The sequence below is a fragment of the Cervus canadensis genome, chromosome X (assembly GCF_019320065.1).
Source record: "Cervus canadensis isolate Bull #8, Minnesota chromosome X, ASM1932006v1, whole genome shotgun sequence".
In the NCBI taxonomy this organism is placed as follows: Eukaryota; Metazoa; Chordata; class Mammalia; order Artiodactyla; family Cervidae; genus Cervus; species Cervus canadensis.
This window is the reverse complement of record NC_057419.1, coordinates 53,010,109-53,029,178: the sequence shown is the minus strand read 5'-3', so window position 1 is coordinate 53,029,178 and position 19,070 is coordinate 53,010,109. Positions and strand designations below refer to the sequence as shown.

The window sequence follows — 19,070 nt, the reverse complement described above, 5'->3', positions numbered from 1 at the left end:
TCCCACCTCCCTCTCTACCCGATCCCTCTGGGTCTTCCCGGTGCACCAGGCCGAGCACTTGTCTCATGCATCCAACCTGGGCTGGTGATCTGTTTCACCATAGATAATATACATGTTTTGATGCTGTTCTCTTGAAACATCCCACCCTCGCCTTCTCCCACAGAGTCCAAAAGTCTGTTCTGTACATCTGTGTCTCTTTTTCTGTTTTGCATACCTATATGCAAACATTACCATCTTTCTAATTTCCATATATATGTGTTAGTATGCTGTAATGTTCTTTATCTTCTTGCTTACTTCACTCTGTATAAATGGGCTCCAGTTTTCATCCTATCTCATTAGAACTGATTCAAATGAATTCTTTTTAATGGCTGAGTAATATTCCATGGTGTATATGTACCACAGCTTCCTTATCCATTCATCTGCTGATGGGCATCTAGGTTGCTTCCATGTCCTGGCTATTATAAACAGCAGCATCAGGGTTTTTCCCAATAAGTCAGTTCTTCACATCAGGCCAAAGTATTGGAGCTTCAGCATCAGTCCTTCCAATGAATATTCAGGCTTGATTTCCTTTAGGATGGACTGGTTTGATCTCCTTGCTGTCCAGGGGACTCTCAAGAGTCTTCTCCAGCACCACAGTTGAAAACATCAATTCTTTGGCCCTCAGCCTTCTTTCTGGACCAACTTTCACATCTATACATGACTACCGGGAAAACCATAGCTTTCACTATACATACCTTTGTCAGCAAAGTGATGTTTTTGCTTTTCAGTACACTGTCTAGGTTTGTCATAGCTTTCCTTCCAAGGAGAAAGCATCTTTTAATTTCATGGCTGCAGTCACTCTCTGCAGTGATTTAGGAGCCCAAGAAAATAAAATTTTTCACTGTTTCAACTTTTTCCCCTTCTGTTTGCCAGGAAGTGATGGGACAAGATGCCATGATCTTAGTTTTTTGAATGCTGAGTTTCAAGCCAATTTTTTCGCTCTCCTCTTTAATCCTTATTAAGAGGCTCTTGGGATGACCCAGAGGGATGGGATGGGGAGGGAGGTGGGAGGGGGTTTCAGGATGGGGAACACATGTACACCCATGGTGGATTCATGTCAATGTATGGCAAAACCAATAAAATATTGTAAAGTAAATAAATAAATAAATAAATAAAACTGAAAAAAAAAGAGGCTCTTTAATTCCTCTTCACTTTCTGCCATAAGGGTGGTATCATCTGCATATCTGAGGTTTTTAATATTTCTCCTAGCAATCTTTTTTTTAAAGAAATGAAACAAAGATGAATGTTTTTAATGATAAAAGGTACAATTCACAAAGATAGACATTATAAACCATTAGACACCTAACAACAAAGAAACAAAGATACATAACACAAAAATCAAAAGAAATATAAGGGAAAAGAAAAATATACATAATCATAATGAGACATATTAACATTTCTCTGAGAATATTTTATCAAGTGCAGAAAAAATAATAATAGGAATATCTTGAATGATATCGTTAATAATTTAAATATAACAGACTTCTATTATATTAATTTATATTAATCTTATATCCTACACAAATATATTTAAAATTTTGTATCCCACACATTGTTATTAGATGTCCATAGGGCATTTAGAATAACTGACAAATCTCCTGGCAATCTTGATTCTAACTTGTGATTCATCCAGCCCGACATTTATATGATGTACTCTGCATATAAGGTAAATAAACAGGGTGACATTATACAGCCTTACAGACTTCTTTCCCAATTTTGAACCAGTCTATTGTTCCATGTCCAGTTCTAACTGTTGCTTATTGTAACATATACAGGTTTCTCAGGAGACAGGTAAGATAGTCTGGTATTCCAATCTCTTTAAGAATTTTCCACAGTTTGTCATGGTGAAGAGGCTCGTGTAATTCAATGAAGCTATGAACCATGTCATGCAGAGCCATCCAAGACAGACAGGTTATAGTAAAGAGTTCTGATAAAATGTGGCCCAGTAGAGAAGGAAATGGCAACCTACTCCAGTATTCTTGCCTGGAGAACCCCATGGGCAGTATGAAAAGGCAAAGATATGATGCTGGAAGATGAGCCACCACTCCTGCCCCCAGATCGGAAGGTGTCCAGTATGCTACTGGAGAAGAGAAGAGGGCAATTACTAATAGCTCCAGTAAGAAGGAAGCGACTGGGCCAAAGTGGGAACAATGCTCAGCTGTGGGTGTGTCTGGTGATGAAAGTGAAGTCTGATGCTGTAAAGAACAATATTGCATAGGAACCTGGAGTGTTGGGTCCATGTGTGTGCTCAGTCACCCAGTCATGTCTGACTTTAGCCCACCAAGCTCCTCTGCCCATGCAATTTTCCATGCAAGAATACTGGAGTGGGGTGCCATTTTCTACACCAGGGCATCTTTCCAACCCAGGGATTGAACACACATCTCTGCCTTGGAAGGTGAATTCTTTACCACTGATGTCACTCATGAATCAAGGTAAATTGGATGTGGTCAAGCAGGAGGTTGGAAAGATTGAACATCAACATCTTAGGAATTAGTGAACTAAAATGGACAAGGATGGGCAAGTTTAATTCAGATGACCATTATTTCTACTACTGTGGGCAAGAATCCCTTAGAAGAAATGGAGTAGCCCTCATAGTAACCAAGAGTCTGACATGCAGTGCTTGGGTGCAATCTCAAAAATGACAAAATGTTCTCGATTCGTTTCCAGGGCAAACCATTTAACATCACAGTAACCCAAGTCTATGCCACAGTGTCTGATACTGAAGAAGCTGAAGTTTATCGGTTCTATGAAGACCTACAACATTTTCTAGAATTAACACCAAAAAATAGATGCCCTTTTCTTCACAGGGAATTAGAATGCAAAAGTAGGAAGTCAAGAGATACTCAGAATAACAGTCAAGTTTGGCCTTGGTGTACAAAATGAAGTAGGGCAAAGGCTAACAGAGTTTTGTCAAGAGAACACACTGCTCATAACAAACACCCTTTTCCAACAACACTCCTCTGTGAGAAACAGTTAAAAGAGCCAAGGTAATTGTTGGGCAGAGTGGGGATAAATGAAGAGACAGGGCTTTATAAATCAAAGTAGAATAGTCCAATAGATACAATTGATGAGATTAAAAATGAACACGTTTTGATATCATTTATGAAATAGTCTTGTTTCATTAAAAAATGCTCCAAGTTAAAAAAAAAAATTCTCCAAGTCCCTCTTTGCCTATGAGTCAACTAGCCCAGGAATATTCTGGGCCCACCAATAATTTTTTTCCAAGGAAGCCTGGAGAGATGATTAGTAAAGCAAGGAATCTATTCTGCCTTTGGTTTCACCTGTAAAAAAATGTGACTGTAATTTTGACTCTTACCTTATTTTTCCCAATGGAGTGATGAAATTAAAAAGATGACAATAAAATGTGCTGAGTACCTTAGAAATATGTGCCATAGTACACTAGATAACAATCACAAAACACAGGTTAGATTTCTCTAATAGGATCATTTGCTTATGAGAAATGGGAGATTTCCTGCTGCTGCTGCTAAGTCACTTCAGTCGTGTCCAACTCTGTGCGACCCCATAGACAGCAGCCCACCAGGCTCCCCCGTCCCTGGGATTCTCCAGGCAAGAACACTGGAGGGGGTTGCCATTTCCTTCTCCAGTGCATGAAAATGAAAAGTGAAAATGAAGTCGCTCAGTCATGTCCGACTCTTTGCGACCCCATGGACTGCAGCCCACCAGGTTCCTCCGTCCATGGGATTTTCCAGGCAAGAGTACTGGAGTGGGTTGCCATGAGCTTCCCTAGTCTGTAAATAATCTTCCAACAGTCTGTGGGCCAGCACAGAAAGAATTTCTGAAATAGTGACTGCTAGCACACAGACACAGAGAAGGCAATGGCACCCCACTCCAGTACTCTTGCCTGGAAAATCCTATGGACAGAGGAGCCTGGTAGGCTGCAGTCCATGGGGTCGCTAGGAGTCAGACACGACTGACAGCGACTTCACTTTCATTTTTCACTTTCATGCATTGGAGAAGGAAATGGCAACCCCCTCCAGTGTTCTTGCCTGGAGAATCCCAGGGACGGGGGAGTCTGGTGGGCTGCTGTCTATGGGGTGGCACAGAGTCGGACATGACTGAAGTGACTTAGCAGTAGCAGTAGCGCACAGACAGGAAGTAGGAAGTCTGTGACTCCAGAACAGAAGGAAACAGGGAAAATGGAATTAAGTAGTCTTTTGAGGTAGAGCCTGCTTCAAGGACTATTATGATCACCATAGGAAGGTGGCCCTCAAAGCCATGTTTAAGGAACACATCTTCATTCTCTCTCCCTCTCTCTCTTTCCTGCACATACTCAGATATGATATCCCTTGAGGACTACATGGAACTTGGGCCTAACACCCACATACCTTTCTTATTATATATATGTACAGATATAGAGGCACCTAGGCAATCTGAGCTGCATTCAGAAACAGGTCCATATAGATATTCAGAAGAAAACATGGAATAGCTAGCTAACTGGCCCAGTACACACAAATTGCATAAAATGAGTTGAGTAGGTATATTTGGGGGGTAGTGGTGAATATTAACACTCTCATCCACACTCAAGTTTAGAACCAATTGAGAGACACAGGAAGCAGAGAGGCAGAGATTTAAAATATCTGTTTACTACTGTTAAAAACTGATTGGAGAACCTGGGAGTATGTAGACATCCATAATAGGCTTCTTCATACCCTCTTCACTTAGCTCGAGAGAATTGACAACTCACCCAAAGGTGGAGAAAGAGGCCAAGAAAGTTATTCTAACAGAAGCACTTCCAAAGGGAAATATGAAGAGAGCAGAATGGAAGATTCCAAACCATTCCCTCACCTGCAGAAGAGGGGTCTATGACAGAAACACTATTAATAAAGTTATCATAGGATACTTCTCCAGCCTCCCTGTCTTGAAATCCTGGTTTTACCACTTCCTGGCTTAGTTTCCTCACTTGGAAAGCAGTTACAAAAACCTACTTTGCAGGGTCTTTGTAATCTTTGCCAAAAATATTTGAAAAACGGTGTTGAATGGTACCTAGCAGTTAGTGATTGTTTTCTGAATGTAAGGTAAATTGGCGGGTAACGAACCCTTCTGCCAATGTAGGAGATGTAAGAAACTTGGGTTCAATCCCTGGGTCAGGAAGATCCCCTGGAGGAAGGCAAGGCAACCCACATGAGTATTCTTGCCTGGAGAATCCCATGGACAGAGAAGCCTGGTGGACTACAGTCTGTGGAGCCACAAAGAGTCGGGCATGACTGAAATGACTTAGCACGAATGAATACTAAGTTTTCTGTTGAAACATTGTTTTAGTGAATATGTAAGCTCTTTAAAAGAACTGTTATGGTCAGATGACACTATAGACTGAATACAATCCCTATCAAGATTCCAATGGCACTTTTCAAAGAAATAGAAAAGAAATCCTAAAATTGGTATGGAACCACAAAAGACTCCAGATAGTTAAAGCAATCTTGGGAAAGAAGAACAAAGCTAGAAGCACTACAGTTCCTGATTTCAAAATATATTACAAAGCTAGGTGTTGTGTGCTATGCTAAGTCGCTTTAGTTGTGTCCAACTCTTTACGACCTTATGAACTGTAGCCCACCAGGCTTCTCTGTACATGGGATTCTCCAGGCAAGAATACTGGAGTGGGTTACCTGTGCCCTTCTCCAGGGGATATTTCTGACCCAGGGATTGAACCCAAGTCTCTTACATCTCTTGCATTGGCAAGCGGGTTCTTTACCACTAGTGCCACCTGGGAAGTCATAGTAATCAAAACAATAGGATACTAGCATAAAAAAACAGACACATAAACCAGTGGAAGAAAATAGAAAGCCCATAAATAAACTCCTGCATAGACTTTCAACCAATATTTGATAAGGGAAATGAGAACATCCAGTGGGCAAAGGATAATTTCTTCAACAAATGATATTGGGAGGACTGGATATCCACATGCAAAAGAATGAGTCTGTACCCCTACCTTATGCCATTCACAAAAATTAACTCAAGATGGATTAAAGACTTAAATATAAGACCTGAAATTGTAAAACTAAGAGAAGAAAACATAGGGAAAATTTTCATGATGTTGGTCTTGGCAACAATTTCTTGGACATGACACCAAAAGCATGGGAATCAGAAGCAAAAATAAATATATGGGACTACATCAAACTAAAAAACTTCTGTACAGAAAGCAAAACAAACAAACAAACAAAAAAACCAACAAAAACTGTAGACAAGGCAACCTATAGAATGGGAGAAAATATTTGAAAATCATATATCTGATAAGGAGTTAATATTCAAAATCTATAAGGAAATTATGCAACTCAATTGCAAAGAAGAAACAGAAAAAAGAAAAAGCAAATAACTAGATTAAAAATGGGCAAAGGATTTGAATTTTTCCAAAGAATGTATACAAATGTCCAACAGGTTTATGAAAAGCACAGCTCACTAATCATCAGGGATATGCAATGCCTTTCACATCACACCTGTTAGAATGGTCATTATTAAAAAAAACCATATTAACCATTGTTGGCAAGAGGGTTGAAAAATTGGAATCATTGTACATTGTTTGTGTGAATGTAAAACAGTGCAGCCAGCATGGAATACAATATAGAAGTTCTTCAAAAACTTAAAAATAGAACAACCATGTGATCTAGAAATCCTACAACTTGGTGTTTATCCAGAAGAATTTAAATCAGGATCTTGAAGAGATGTTTGCACTCCCAAGTTCATTGCATCATTATTCACAAGAACCAAGAGGTGGAAACACCTAAATGCCCATTGACCAATGAATGGATAAAGAAGATGTGAGATATATGAATATATATATGAATACATATGTGTATATATATATATATATAATGGAATATTATTCAGTCTTTGAAAAGGAAATACTGTCATACTACAACGTGAATAGACATTGAGAACTTTGCTAAGTGAAATAGGCTCATCACTAAAGGACAGCTACTTTATGACTCCACTTATATGAAAAATCTAAAACAGTCAAGTTCGTAGAATCAGAGTGAAATAGTGGTTGCCAACAGCTGAGGAGAGGTGGGAATGGATGCTACTATTCAATGGGTCCAAAGTTTCAGTCATGCAAGATGAAAATATTCTAGAAATCTGCTGTACAACATTGCACATGTAAATGATACTTTACTGTACACTTAAAATTTTGTTCAGAGGGTAGATTTCATATGTGCTTTTGACACAATAGAAAAAATTCTGATCTTTTACTAGAGCAAGGATTCTGAAGCTAGGGTCTATAAGCCTTAGCAGGAACTATATACAACATGGGATGATCATGTTTAGATTTCTAGGAATTTCTAGGGGAGATCATGCATAGCTTTCCCTAGATTCTCAAAAGAATCCTTAATTTAGAAAGGAGCTAGAGGCACTGCTTTGAGGAAAATTGCATTCCAATTGAGCTAAAAAGTAAAATAGTTCAGAGAATGATTGCTATTTCAATCTCCTTCCTTCCAAAAAGGTAAATTGGTCAATAGATTTCTAAAGAAGAAAAGACTCTTGTGAGGATTTTTTTAAAAACTTCTCTCTCTGTTTCTGCCGATGGACTTCTGCCCACCTCACCTGTCTGCTTCTTTTTAGATCCTTTGTGATCCTTCTTGACTTTTAAATACTAGCATGATTTTAAAAATAGCATAATCCAAGATTTCATCTTGGATTCATCTTTTCCTATCATTCTGTCATTCCTACCATATATCCCTGCATGAGATTATCCACTCCAAATGGCTTCAACCATAATCCAAGTGTGTTTTATCAATCACTATTCCTCTCTTGATAATGTGGTTTCCTACTTCTACCTGCCTAGTGGACTTTCCAGGCTTCCCTGATGGCTCAGCGGTAAAGAATCTACCTACCAATGCAGGAGACATGGGTTCAATCCCTGGGTTGGGAAGATCCCCTAGAGAAGGAAATGGCAACTCACTCCAGTATTCTTGCCTGGGAAATGCGATGGAGAAAGGAGCCTGGTCGGCTAGAGTCCATGGGGTCACAAAAGAGTTGGACATGACTTAGCGACTAAACAACCAAAAACAAATTGGACTTTCTATGTTTTTACCCAAAGGCAATTTAATGTATTTTAGAGTCAATTTATTTTCTGTCCATTGACTGTCTCACACACACACACACACACACACACACACAGAAATACACCCCTGGTCTCTTCATTGCTTTATTTTCACATGGTTCATCTCCATCATTAAGGCTTCATTTACACATATACTATGTTTAACCACTTGCCAGGAAGTAATCCCAAAATTTTTTAAACTGTAGAGGAATTTAAGAAATCAAGTAGCCCAATCTTTTCCATTTATAGAGAGAGGCAGTCATCTGCTTAATATCATACAGCAATTTAATGGCAGAACCAGCTTAAAATCCAGGCATCTCACATTCTACCCAGTATCCTTTCCACTACATAATCATGCTCCCACAAACTGTGGAAAGAATGAGATCCCTGCTACTAGCAGTGATTTTTAAAATATACTTTATTTATTTATTTTTGGTTGCAATGGGTCTTTGTTGCTGTGCACAGGCTTCTCTAGTTGCGGTGATCATGGGCTGCTCTTCATTGCAGTGCATGGGCTTCTCACTGTGGTGGCTTCTCTTGTCGTGGAGCATAAGCTCTTAGGTAGGTGCATGGGCTTCAGTAGTTGCAGCACCTGGGCTCAGCACTTGTGACTCGGGGGCTTAATTGCTCTGCAGCCTAATATGGAATCTTCCCAGATGAGTGATTGAACCAGTGTCTCTCGCATTGGCAGGCAGATTCTTATCCACTGTACCACCAGGGAAGTCCTAGCAGTGATTTTTATCAGTAAAGAAGATTATCTGTCCATTTGATGTTTAAAATGGCTACTTATGTGATATTTTCACTGGGGATTAGATAATTTATGTTCTTTTGCTGTAATAATGGAAAGGATAAACTGAAGAGTGCTGCAAGACAGTGTGGAGTAAGCCTTGCAATGAAGATAGACTGGTTAAAGGCTAGCTCAGTGCTTGCTTTCATAATAATGTTGTGAGGATTTTGACTCTTTCCTTGCAAAAGTGTTTTCATATGTATTATTTCATTTTAGTCTTCAACAGACCTGGGAGGGACAGAGGTCAGGACTTAATAGTTGATGTTTACAGACGAATAAAATGAGACTGAAAACAGTTCAGTGATTTGCCCAAGATGACCCATCTAGTTAGTGACAAGGCCAGGACTTAGATGTGTGTCTCCTGCTTCCTAGTCTTCTTTCTTTTAGTCTAGACACATAATTCTAGTAGACCTTGAGTGATAACTACAGACCCTGTGAACTGAAATTTATGGATTTCAATATGCTGAAACTGAAACATGCTAAGTTCTAATCAAGTGACAATCATGGAGATAGAAGTCTTAAAAAGAAGGGAAAAAAGCTCAGTTGCAAGGTGGAACAGAGCAAATGAGTGTTATGTCATAGGTTGACATGTGATCAAGAATCAACAAACCCAGCTGCCATTTTCTCAAATTTTCTGCTTTCTAGTGGGAGAAATGCAAACCAAGGAAAAAAAAATAAGTGAACATGATTGAAATGATTTTTGCAGGTCTAAAAATCTTAAAGATTGAAGGTGGTTCCCTATGTGAATCATCTTTCAAGATTCTTTATTTAAAAAAAATCATTGGGCTACTGTTGATTTATAATGTGTTCGTTTCTGCTGTACAGCAAAGTGAATCAGTTATACACATCTAAAGGATTTTTCAAAAGCAGGTTATAAACATAAAAAACTGCAGTTTTATTAAAGAAAAGTCAGGTCAGCATCATATAATGAAGACAGTCCAGGAGGCAAAGAAGAAATGATTGGGGGAGGGAGGAGAGCCTGTGAGAGAAATTTCAGTGGCCTGAAGGGGCACACACAGGCTGAAGTGTGTTGAAGAGGCTGTGACAGGTGAGGAAATGCAAGCAAAGAGTGACAACCTTGTCTGCAGAAAGCTGACTGTGGGAGGAAGGATGTCATGGTGTCTTGATGATGAAGAAGAAAGTGCACAAGAAGGCATCGAGAGACTAAACAAGCAAGAACCTTGGAGGGTCCTATGGAGTTGACTGAGTTGTCAAAACTTTCCTTGCTACTGTGAAGCTCTTTAAAAACTCACTGCCTGAATGTGGCTCCAGAGAAAACGTGGTAACTGTGTCCAGGTCAAGACTGAGAAATCAGCCCAAGATTTGATAACAAATTCGAATATTGTGAAGACTACTAGCGTGGGTATTTGGTCTGTTCTAAAAGCTCGGTTCAGACACTACAGCCTCAAGCATGAACAGATGAGCAGAGATGTTCTGGCCCTTGTCTAAAAGCCGATTCTTCCAAAAGGAACAACATTGTTAATTGACCAGCTTATCAATGGATGCTCTTTCCTGTAGGTTTGTTTAGGAGTGAAAACAATACTGCTAGTCATAAAGTTTGCTGATTCCTGGCTTGGTCATCTCAGTGGGGCAAGTGCAAGGCCGTGCCAGAAACTCCAGATGACTGGAATATACACAAGCACAGTGCTACCCATAAACCATAAACGCCAGCGCTGAGCCAGGGTGCGGCTGAGCCTGGGCAGGGGGCATCCTCAAAGTGCTTCTTTATTTAAACTATGCTCCAGGGCAATGTTTCATAATGACCCCACACACCTAGCTCGCACACACAGAGCAGCCTACTCACACAGCCCCACTGTGTTCCCTGGCGTGCTTGCTTGACTTTCCATCCCTCTAGGCAAGATCCACAAATTAGCAGCTTTGTAACCCTCCCAGGACCCGGTTCTCGGGGCCTTCAGAAGAAAAAGGCAGTCAGAGAAATATGAACGCGCTAATCGGGAAACCAGCATTTCAGCCCACTCAGCCACGCGGGCCATCCACACTAACGACTTTCACCTCCCCTGGCCTTGGCTGGCTGGAGGGGCGGGGAACTCGACAGTAAGGAGGAGGACCAAAGCCGGCGGGGAGGGGGCGCAGGGGGGGGGGAAGCTGCTTGAATGAAACAATGTAACAATTGATGTGAAGCCTCGCCTCACTCCCACTCCCCAGCGTTCTTATAGGCGAGGTCCCACTGACTGACACTTCCCATTGCTCCGTTTTCTTGTCCATTACGCACTATCCCTCCGCCTCTCCTTTTCTTTTCTTTTTTCCTCCTTCTCCTTCCCCCCCCTCCTCTTCCCCCCTCTCTCCAGCTCCGTGTCATTTCCTCCTTGCGCTCGCTCTCTGCCCGAGCGTCTCCAGCCAGGAGAGTAGGCGGAGCAGGGCGGTGAGGGGTGGCGTAGCGCTGGAGGGCGATGGTGGCGGAGCCGCTGGGGGCGGAGGCAACGTAGCCCCTGCAGAAAAGGAGTCCCGCCGCGCCTGAGCCGAGCGGAGGATGGAGAACCGGCCTGGGTCCTTCCAATACGTCCCTGTGCAGCTGCAAGGGGGGGCGCCCTGGGGCTTCACCCTTAAGGGGGGTCTGGAGCATTGCGAACCGCTCACGGTGTCTAAGGTAAGAACTGGCTGCTCCGTCCGAGCAGTGCCCAACTTTGAATGGGCGAGCGGGTGTTCGGGCTGCCGCGGGACGCGGCCCTCAGACCAGCTTGGAAACTTGGCCGGAGTTGGGGATGAAAGCCCGCTCCCCCCACCGTGGAGCATTAGCTGCACTGGGGGTCTGGCCATCAGCCCCGGCGCCGACACTCCTTCGGGGTGGCGGGAACGCGGGATGAGAGCGCGGCCGGTCCGGGGCTAGAGCCCCGCGCGCAGACACCCCCGAGAGGGCCGCTTCTGCTCCCCAACGTCTGGCGGCTTGCTCCCCTCCGTTGGAGCTGGAGGAAGTGGTAGTTGTTGGGAGTTGCTCCTTGGAAGTTCCCGCGCCCTTGTGGCACAGCGAGGGGCTGAAGGGACAGGCAAGGCGGCTTGGCAGCTTTCTTTGCGGTGTCGACCGCCGGGCCATCCCGCCTGGGCAGATTACTGGGCGAGGGTCCGGTGTGGGAACGGAGATGAGGCGTCGGTGGCTTTCGTCAGCCTCACTTCCCACGGCCGGACGCGCGCACATCCATTCAGCCGGCGGGGCGTTGCGGCTTGGGCTCGGCCTTTCCCTCCCACCGGAGTCCTGCCCCAGCGCCGGCGAGATTTCCTGCACGTTGAGGAGCGTGGAGGAAACTTTTGCGCCATGGAGCGCAGCTGTGCTGGAGCTGCCGCCGCTGCCGCCAGAGTTTGTTTGTTTTAGGAGGCTGTGGTCTGCTGGAAGCCAAGTTGCAGCTGAGGACAGGGGAGAGGTGCTCTCCCGAGCCTTCCAGAACCCCCCTGAGCAAGGCATCCCCGAGTAGGGGTGAGGGTAGGGGGTGGGGGCCGCCGGGGCTGTAACTGGGAGGAGAGATTTGCAGGACGACTCACCTTGAGGCACCAGATGGCCAAGGGAGTGAACTTCACGAACTTTATTCTGATTTTTTTTTGTTTTGTTTTAAGACTGTTTTTGTTTCTCTGAAAAGCCCTTCCCCTTCCAACCCGCTCAAATTGCAGTTGAGGTGGAAAACGTGGATTTGTGCTGGAGAAAGAAAGATGTGGTTTCTCTGCGGGTAACAAATGTCACTTTATTGTTTTGGCTTCTTAACGTAGGTCACATCTTAGGAGGGGGAGGCGAATGCCCCCCGCCACACCCCTGCAGAAAGCTGTGCCCTTTTGCCAGGCCCCAAATTGTTGGTTGACTTGTTAGTGTAGGGGGTTCTTCAGGCCTTGGGGCCACACTGTTAGCAATCCTGGGGAGTTGTCACGGGTTGTGCCTATCACCTTGAGCTGCCTGAGGTATGCTGAGGCAAAACTTTGAGGGGCTGTCAGGGAAAACTGGAATCTTTCGCTTCTCCAAACACCAATAACCAGCCCAGATCTTCACCCAGCACCCTTTTTTCTAATACTAGTCATTTATTTCTAACCAGCCAAAGATGACTTTGTCACCTACTGTCATGCCACCCCCCCCCACTCCAGTATTCTCTGGAGAGAGTAATAAGCCTTATTTTTTTTTTTAATTTGAATAGTCTCAAACAACCCCTTTGAGGAGGGGAATCCTGGCCTTCAGGACTTTCTTCTAATCAAACTCCTCCTCTCCCTCCATTCCACCAAGGTCAGAACAGTTTATGCAGCCCTCCATGGTCTGGCAGTTCCTCCCTTTCTTTTTATCCTGACACCACATGCAGACTTCCCAGTCTGCCCAGACAACCTGCCTTGGAGGGGTCATTCTCTACCTCTGCCCAGGGCTCACCCATCCTGAGAGGCACCCCAGAGAGTGGTTGCTGCTGTGGCCCTGGGTTGTTTTGTGAGCCAGCACAAACATGGCAGGGGGTGTTACTAAGCACAGGGCAGCCAACAATTTGTGGTCTAGCTGGGGGATTATTTGAGGGTAGATGAGGCTTTCCTTGGCCAAGCTGTTGAGGAAGTGACTCGTGTGTTGAGAGGCAGGGTGCCTTTTAATGATTCCCTTTCTGCTGAAGGTACACTTGACCCCTGTTATATATGAAGGCTCATTATTACACATATTTGGTTATTGCAGGGGGTAAAATCATTTCTCCCATATATTCCAAATAGCTTGACTCCTTACAGGAAAAGCCAGCCTATATATATATAACCTGGTTTGTTGTTGTTGTTTAGTGGCTAAGTGGTGTCTGACTCTTGCACCCCCGTGGACTGTAGCCCCCCAGGCTCCTCTGTCCATGAGATTTCCCAGGCAAGAATACTGGAGTGGGTTGCCATTTCCTTCTCCAGGGGATCTTCCTGACCTAGGGATCAAACCCATGTCTCCTGCATTGGCAGGTGGATTCTTTTCACTGAGCCACCTGGGAAGCCCATATAACCTGGTTGTGTGTTAGTCACTCAGTTGTGTCTGATTCTCTGCGACTCTATGGACTGTAGCCCGCCAGGCTCCTCTGTCCATGGGATTTTCCAGGCAAGAATACTGGAGTGGTTTGCCATTTTCTTCTCCAGGGGATCTTCCCAATCCAGGGATCGCATTACGGGCGAATTATTTACCATGTGAGCCACCAGGGAAGCCCATATAACCTGGTTAGCCCCTATATTTAAAGGGGCCATGCAGTTTTGTAAAGTGCAGTGGTTACCTGTATTTTTTTCTTGTTGTTGCCTAGATAGTATGTGGCATAGTTCATTAATCCCCTTTTAATTTTTCTCCCTTTATGCTTCAGAATGATACAGCTTTCTTCTTGGAAATAGCCTCAGTCTGCACACGTTGGTGGGGATGAGATGGAAGGGTATAGAAAGAGAATTGTATTGGCAGATTGAAAACTTGGGTTCTAATCCTTGCTCTACCACTCACTAGCCCCAGGATCCTGGGTACATCACTTGCCCTCCCTGGGTTTAGATGTCTCCATGTCTACTGTGAGGTTCAAGTCTTTAAATAAGACTGTGACAGTCTAGTAGCCAGTCTTTTCTGCTGTGCTAGCTTTGACCCTTTTCTTCCTAGAAGGGTTTCTGACTGAGGAAGATGACACTTTGTTCTATTTGCATGCAGTGTTACTGTTTTATAGTGTATTTCCACATCTCTTTTTTTTCATTAGCCTTCTACAGCCACCAGGTGAGGCAGTCAAGGAAGGTTGTGGAGAAACTGATGGAAAAACTGAGGCTGTGATGCATTGACTGGCATGCATAGATATGTCATATGGTGAGTCAGTGGTAGGCTCCAAATCAATCATATTTTCTACTACTTGGAGAGTTTCTTTGTTAAAAATTATTATTTTTATTGAAGTACAGTTGATCTGGGGCTTCACGGGTGGTGCTAGTGGAAAAGAATCCTCCTGCAATGCAGGAGATACAACAGACGTGGGTTTGATCCTTGGGTCAGGAAGATCTCCTGGAGTAAGAAATGGCAACCCCCTCCAGTATTCTTGTTTGGGAAATCCCATGGTCAGGGGAGCCTGCAGACTGCAGTCCATGGGGTCTCAGAGAGTCAGACACGACTGAGCACTCTGCAATAGTATAGTATAGTTGATTTACAATTTGTGTTAGTTTCAGGTATACAGCATAATGATTCTTTTTTTTTTTAGGTTATATTTCATCATAGACTATTACAAGATAATGAACATAATTCCCTGTGCTATATAGTACATCCTTGTAGCTTATCTATTTTATGTATAGTAGTTTGTATTTGTTAATCTCATACTCCTAATTTGTCCCCACCTCCCTATCCACTTTGGTAACCATAAGTTTGTTTTCTATGTCTGTCAGTTTGTTTCTATTTTGTATATAGATTCATTTGTATTATTTTTTAGATTCCACATATATGTGATATATAGTATTTCTTTTTGACTATTCCACTAAGCATAATACTCTCTAGGTCCATACATGTAGCTGCAAATGGCAATATATCATTCTTTTTTATGGCTGAATAGTATTACACACACACACCCCCATCAATTTACCTGTTGATGGAAACTTGGGTTGCTTCCATATCTTGGCTATTGTAAATAGTGGTGCTGTGAACGCTGGTGTGCGTTTATCTTTTCGAATTAAATTTTGTTTTCTCCAGCTATATACCCAGGATTGAAATTGCTGGGTTATATGGTAGTTCTATTTTTAGTTTTTAAAGGATCCTCTATGCTGTTTTCCATAGTGGCTACACTGATTTACATTCTCACCAACAGGATACAAGGGTTCCCTTTTCTCCACACCCTCTACTTGAAGAGTTTCTTGATTTTTCTGGTGGTACTGCAGTTTGTGAAGAGACATGGGGCAGTACCACTGAGGGGTGTATGCAGTCTTGGCAGCCTCCCACCTCATTGGCCCTTTGCATGCCAGCCTGTGGTTCCACAGTAGGTAAGGACTGGGTTGCAAACACTCCCTGGTGGAGTCTAGGCTCAGGAAATAGGAGAGGACTGTTTTGGTCACTCCAAACCATTTATGATGATCTCAGGTCAGGCAGATACAGAGGTAAGGCACCAGAACCATGGTGAGAAATATTGTAGAACCTCCTTTGGTGTCATGGGAAAAAACCCAAAAGAAATTTGGATCTGGTGTGGCATATATTCTTGGAGATAGCTTGTGGAACAGGTGGAGACATCTTGGGAGTGGAGGAGTTTGAGGAAATGTGATTAGTGGGAAAAGAATGCATAGAGTGTGAAAGTGTATTTCATAATTGCTATGGGGGAACATTTGTATTAGGAAATGATTAAGTTGAAGAAGTCATCAATTTCTATATGCTCCAGTGATATCCCTGAAGGAGGGAATTCAACTGTCAAAGTTGTGGAGACTGGTATAGTCTTAACTTCTCTTCACTTCTTTTAATAGTTAAGTGACAAAGAAGAAATGTTTAAAAAAAGACAAACAGCAACCCCTCCCCCAAACAACTATTATTGTTGATTATCCTCTGCATTAAGGAATGGTGTGTGATTTCCTCATACATTGTGGTGTTTCCAAAGAAACATGACCCACTAGAGAATTGGGCCCATGCCTTTGGTTAGCATCTTATACTCTTAATACCTTACTGACCCAGGGAGCCTGTCTGAAAGAAGTGGAGATTCTCTTCTAATCAGATTTGACTTTTTGGGCTGTTTGCTACCTAGGGCTCTCCCTCTATCCCCTCTACAGTGTAGACAGTCATCCATCCATTAGGCTCCCTGCGCTGGAAAAGATCCACTTTGGGGGATGGGTGACCTTTTCAAGGTTCTGGTGCCAGTGATTATGCATCAAATAGGGCCTCTCAGAGGTCTCAGAGATTCAAACTGTATCCTCCTCTGGTATGTGTATGTGAAAGAGAGAGTTGCTAAGCTGTATTGTAAGATTCCTATACTCATTTTGAGTTCTTGGAAATGTGCCCTGAGGTTGGCTGAGGGTGGAGACCAGTGTGGGGATGTAGGAAAAGGAGAAGGAGGAGAATTGGGGAGGAGGACAAGACATGGCAGAAACAGACTCATCCTATGTATTTGCCATTTTCTTGGTCCATTTTTGTGACAGTCTCTCTCTGGCACAGTAATGGAAGTGGCCACTAGTTACTTACTGCTCTGAAACAAAGTAAGGTCGGGTGGGGCAATAGCCTGGAGGAGAAAGAAGTTTCACCTCCTCCGCTTAGTGTGTACTGATGTTGCTGTATTATTTTATCCTCTTTGGACCCAAGATTTCTATGCCACACGGGGTTAGCCCTACCTGCACCATCTTTATTAGCACAGATGATGTGAGAATAAGTTGGGCAAACCTTAATACTGTGTGGCATCCTTAGCCTAGGAAGAGGGCAGGGCATGCTCTTTAAGTTTTTAGTCTCTCCTTCATCCCCACTGAAGCACACAAAGTGGCAGCTGAGATTTCAAGAGGATGTGGATCAAGTCAGATTGAGGCCTGGCAGTAGATTTGGCTGTGACTTTGAGTTCTTGTTGGGTACACAGGTAGTGTTATGTGAGATGTGCTAGTTCTGTGAAACTGTCTTAGTTATGTTGCAGGCCGGGACCACCCCCAGGCCAGGGCTTGGCATTCACAAATGGACCTTCATGAGGTCTACTTCTTTGGGAGCTTAGTACACCCTGGTTACTTAGATGAATCCCTTCCTCATCTCTGCTTCTAGAATCAACAAAGATGTCTACTGCCTCAGCTCCCCAACTGTTCTTCTCTCTCAGAAAGTAGGCTTTTGGGTACATGGGGTAGGAATCCATCCAAAGGAAAACAAATCAGGTTGGTGAGAAGTAGTAAAGCAAAGAAAGTGGGTAATATGTCTGCTAACCCTTGGCTAAGCTTTGGCTACACACTGCTTTGGGGCCTGCTGGGCTGTCATAATACAACTAGTAACCTATTGTGATCCACACGTGTGCTCCCTGAAGTAAAAAAAAAAAAAGGCCAAGCCTGTTAGAGGCTTTTCTTTCTCTAAAACCTCAGACAGAGAAAATTCAGTTGCAGCTGGAAGACAGTTGAACATTGTCCTTTAAACAAAATTCAAATGATTTTGCCTCTTGCTCTCTCCCATCTCCTCCCAGGACTTGTTTTTAACAGAAAAAAAGAAACTCAGATTTGAGGTTGGTGTTTGTGGAATGATTATCTAGAGGGAACATCGCAGTGTTTATAGTTAGGCTCCTTCAGAACCAGAGGGCAAAAAGATGCTGACCTGTCTGAGAAAAGTTAATGAAGAACAGCAGAGATTAAGTCAAGGGCTGCCCTCACTAGCCACACACCCTCCCGCACCCCCACCAAAGGGCAGACTAAACTCAGGCCTACTAACTGAATACTGTTCTTTGAGGTGGCTGGAATCACAGATTCTCAAAGTGAGGAGGATTTTGTGGAAGTCACCTGGTCTTAATTGATCCATGAGCCTCCTATGCAGTATCCCTGAGCTTGTTCTCCTCTGGTCGTGGGGGAGCGCATTTCCTTCTTAGCCAGTCCTGTTCAGTGTTAAAGTTTTGACTGTAGACAGCTTTTTCTCGTGTTGGGCTGCAATCATTCTCCATCTGCCTACTCTCTGTGGGTTCTAGTTTTGCCTTCTGGGACCACAAAGAGCAAGTTCTCTGACTTAGCACAACCTTTGGTAGGTCTGAAGACAAAGACTGTGTCCCTTTGTCTCAGTTTTTTAGGCTAAAGAGCCTTAGCTCTTTTAGCTGTTCTCTATGGGATCTGAGATCCAGCCTCCTGCTCCCACTCTGGATACCCTCCAGCCTGGCCATGTTCCTCTTGAGTTAAGAGAGCCCATAGCTGAATGCAGTAAGTGAGAAGCATCTGACCGAAGTTGAATCAGACCATTCTTTAAAACAACTGAAGACTACTTTGGTTCTTTCTGGCATCCATGCCATATGAAGACTCTGTATCAAGCAAAGTGTTTCAGTGGAAGTATCTATGCTGCTGCTAAGCCAAACCTGTCCAAGACCTCTACATAGGCACCTGCATACGGACAACTACATAAGAGATTTGGGAGGGGCACATCTCTCACTATGTATTTAGAATTGTCTCTAGCCCTCTCCCTAGCCCACGTCAGCCTTGGGAAAAGTGTTCTAAGGGAGATGATAGAGAAGGCATAAGCCCTGACTTCCAGGAGCATATGTTTCTACAAAGAGTTATAGCCAAGGAATTTGTATAATAGAAGAAGGAAGTGGTATTTGCTCAAAAATCAGACCT

General features: G+C 43.4%; 1 protein-coding gene across 4 annotated transcripts in view; it reads left to right on the top strand.

The window, feature by feature from the left end:
• Nucleotides 1-11,254: 11,254 nt before the first annotated feature.
• Nucleotides 11,255-19,070, top strand: part of SHROOM4 (shroom family member 4) — a 230,153-nt gene continuing 222,337 nt past the window's right edge. The window contains exon 1 of one of the 4 annotated variants that reach the window (XM_043457873.1): nt 11,255-11,487. In XM_043457873.1, the coding sequence (XP_043313808.1) occupies nt 11,371-11,487 (117 nt within the window). In that variant the 5' untranslated portion in view covers nt 11,255-11,370. The remainder of the gene's footprint in view (nt 11,488-19,070) is intronic. The other 3 variants (XM_043457865.1, XM_043457866.1, XM_043457867.1) reach the window with 3 other exon arrangements.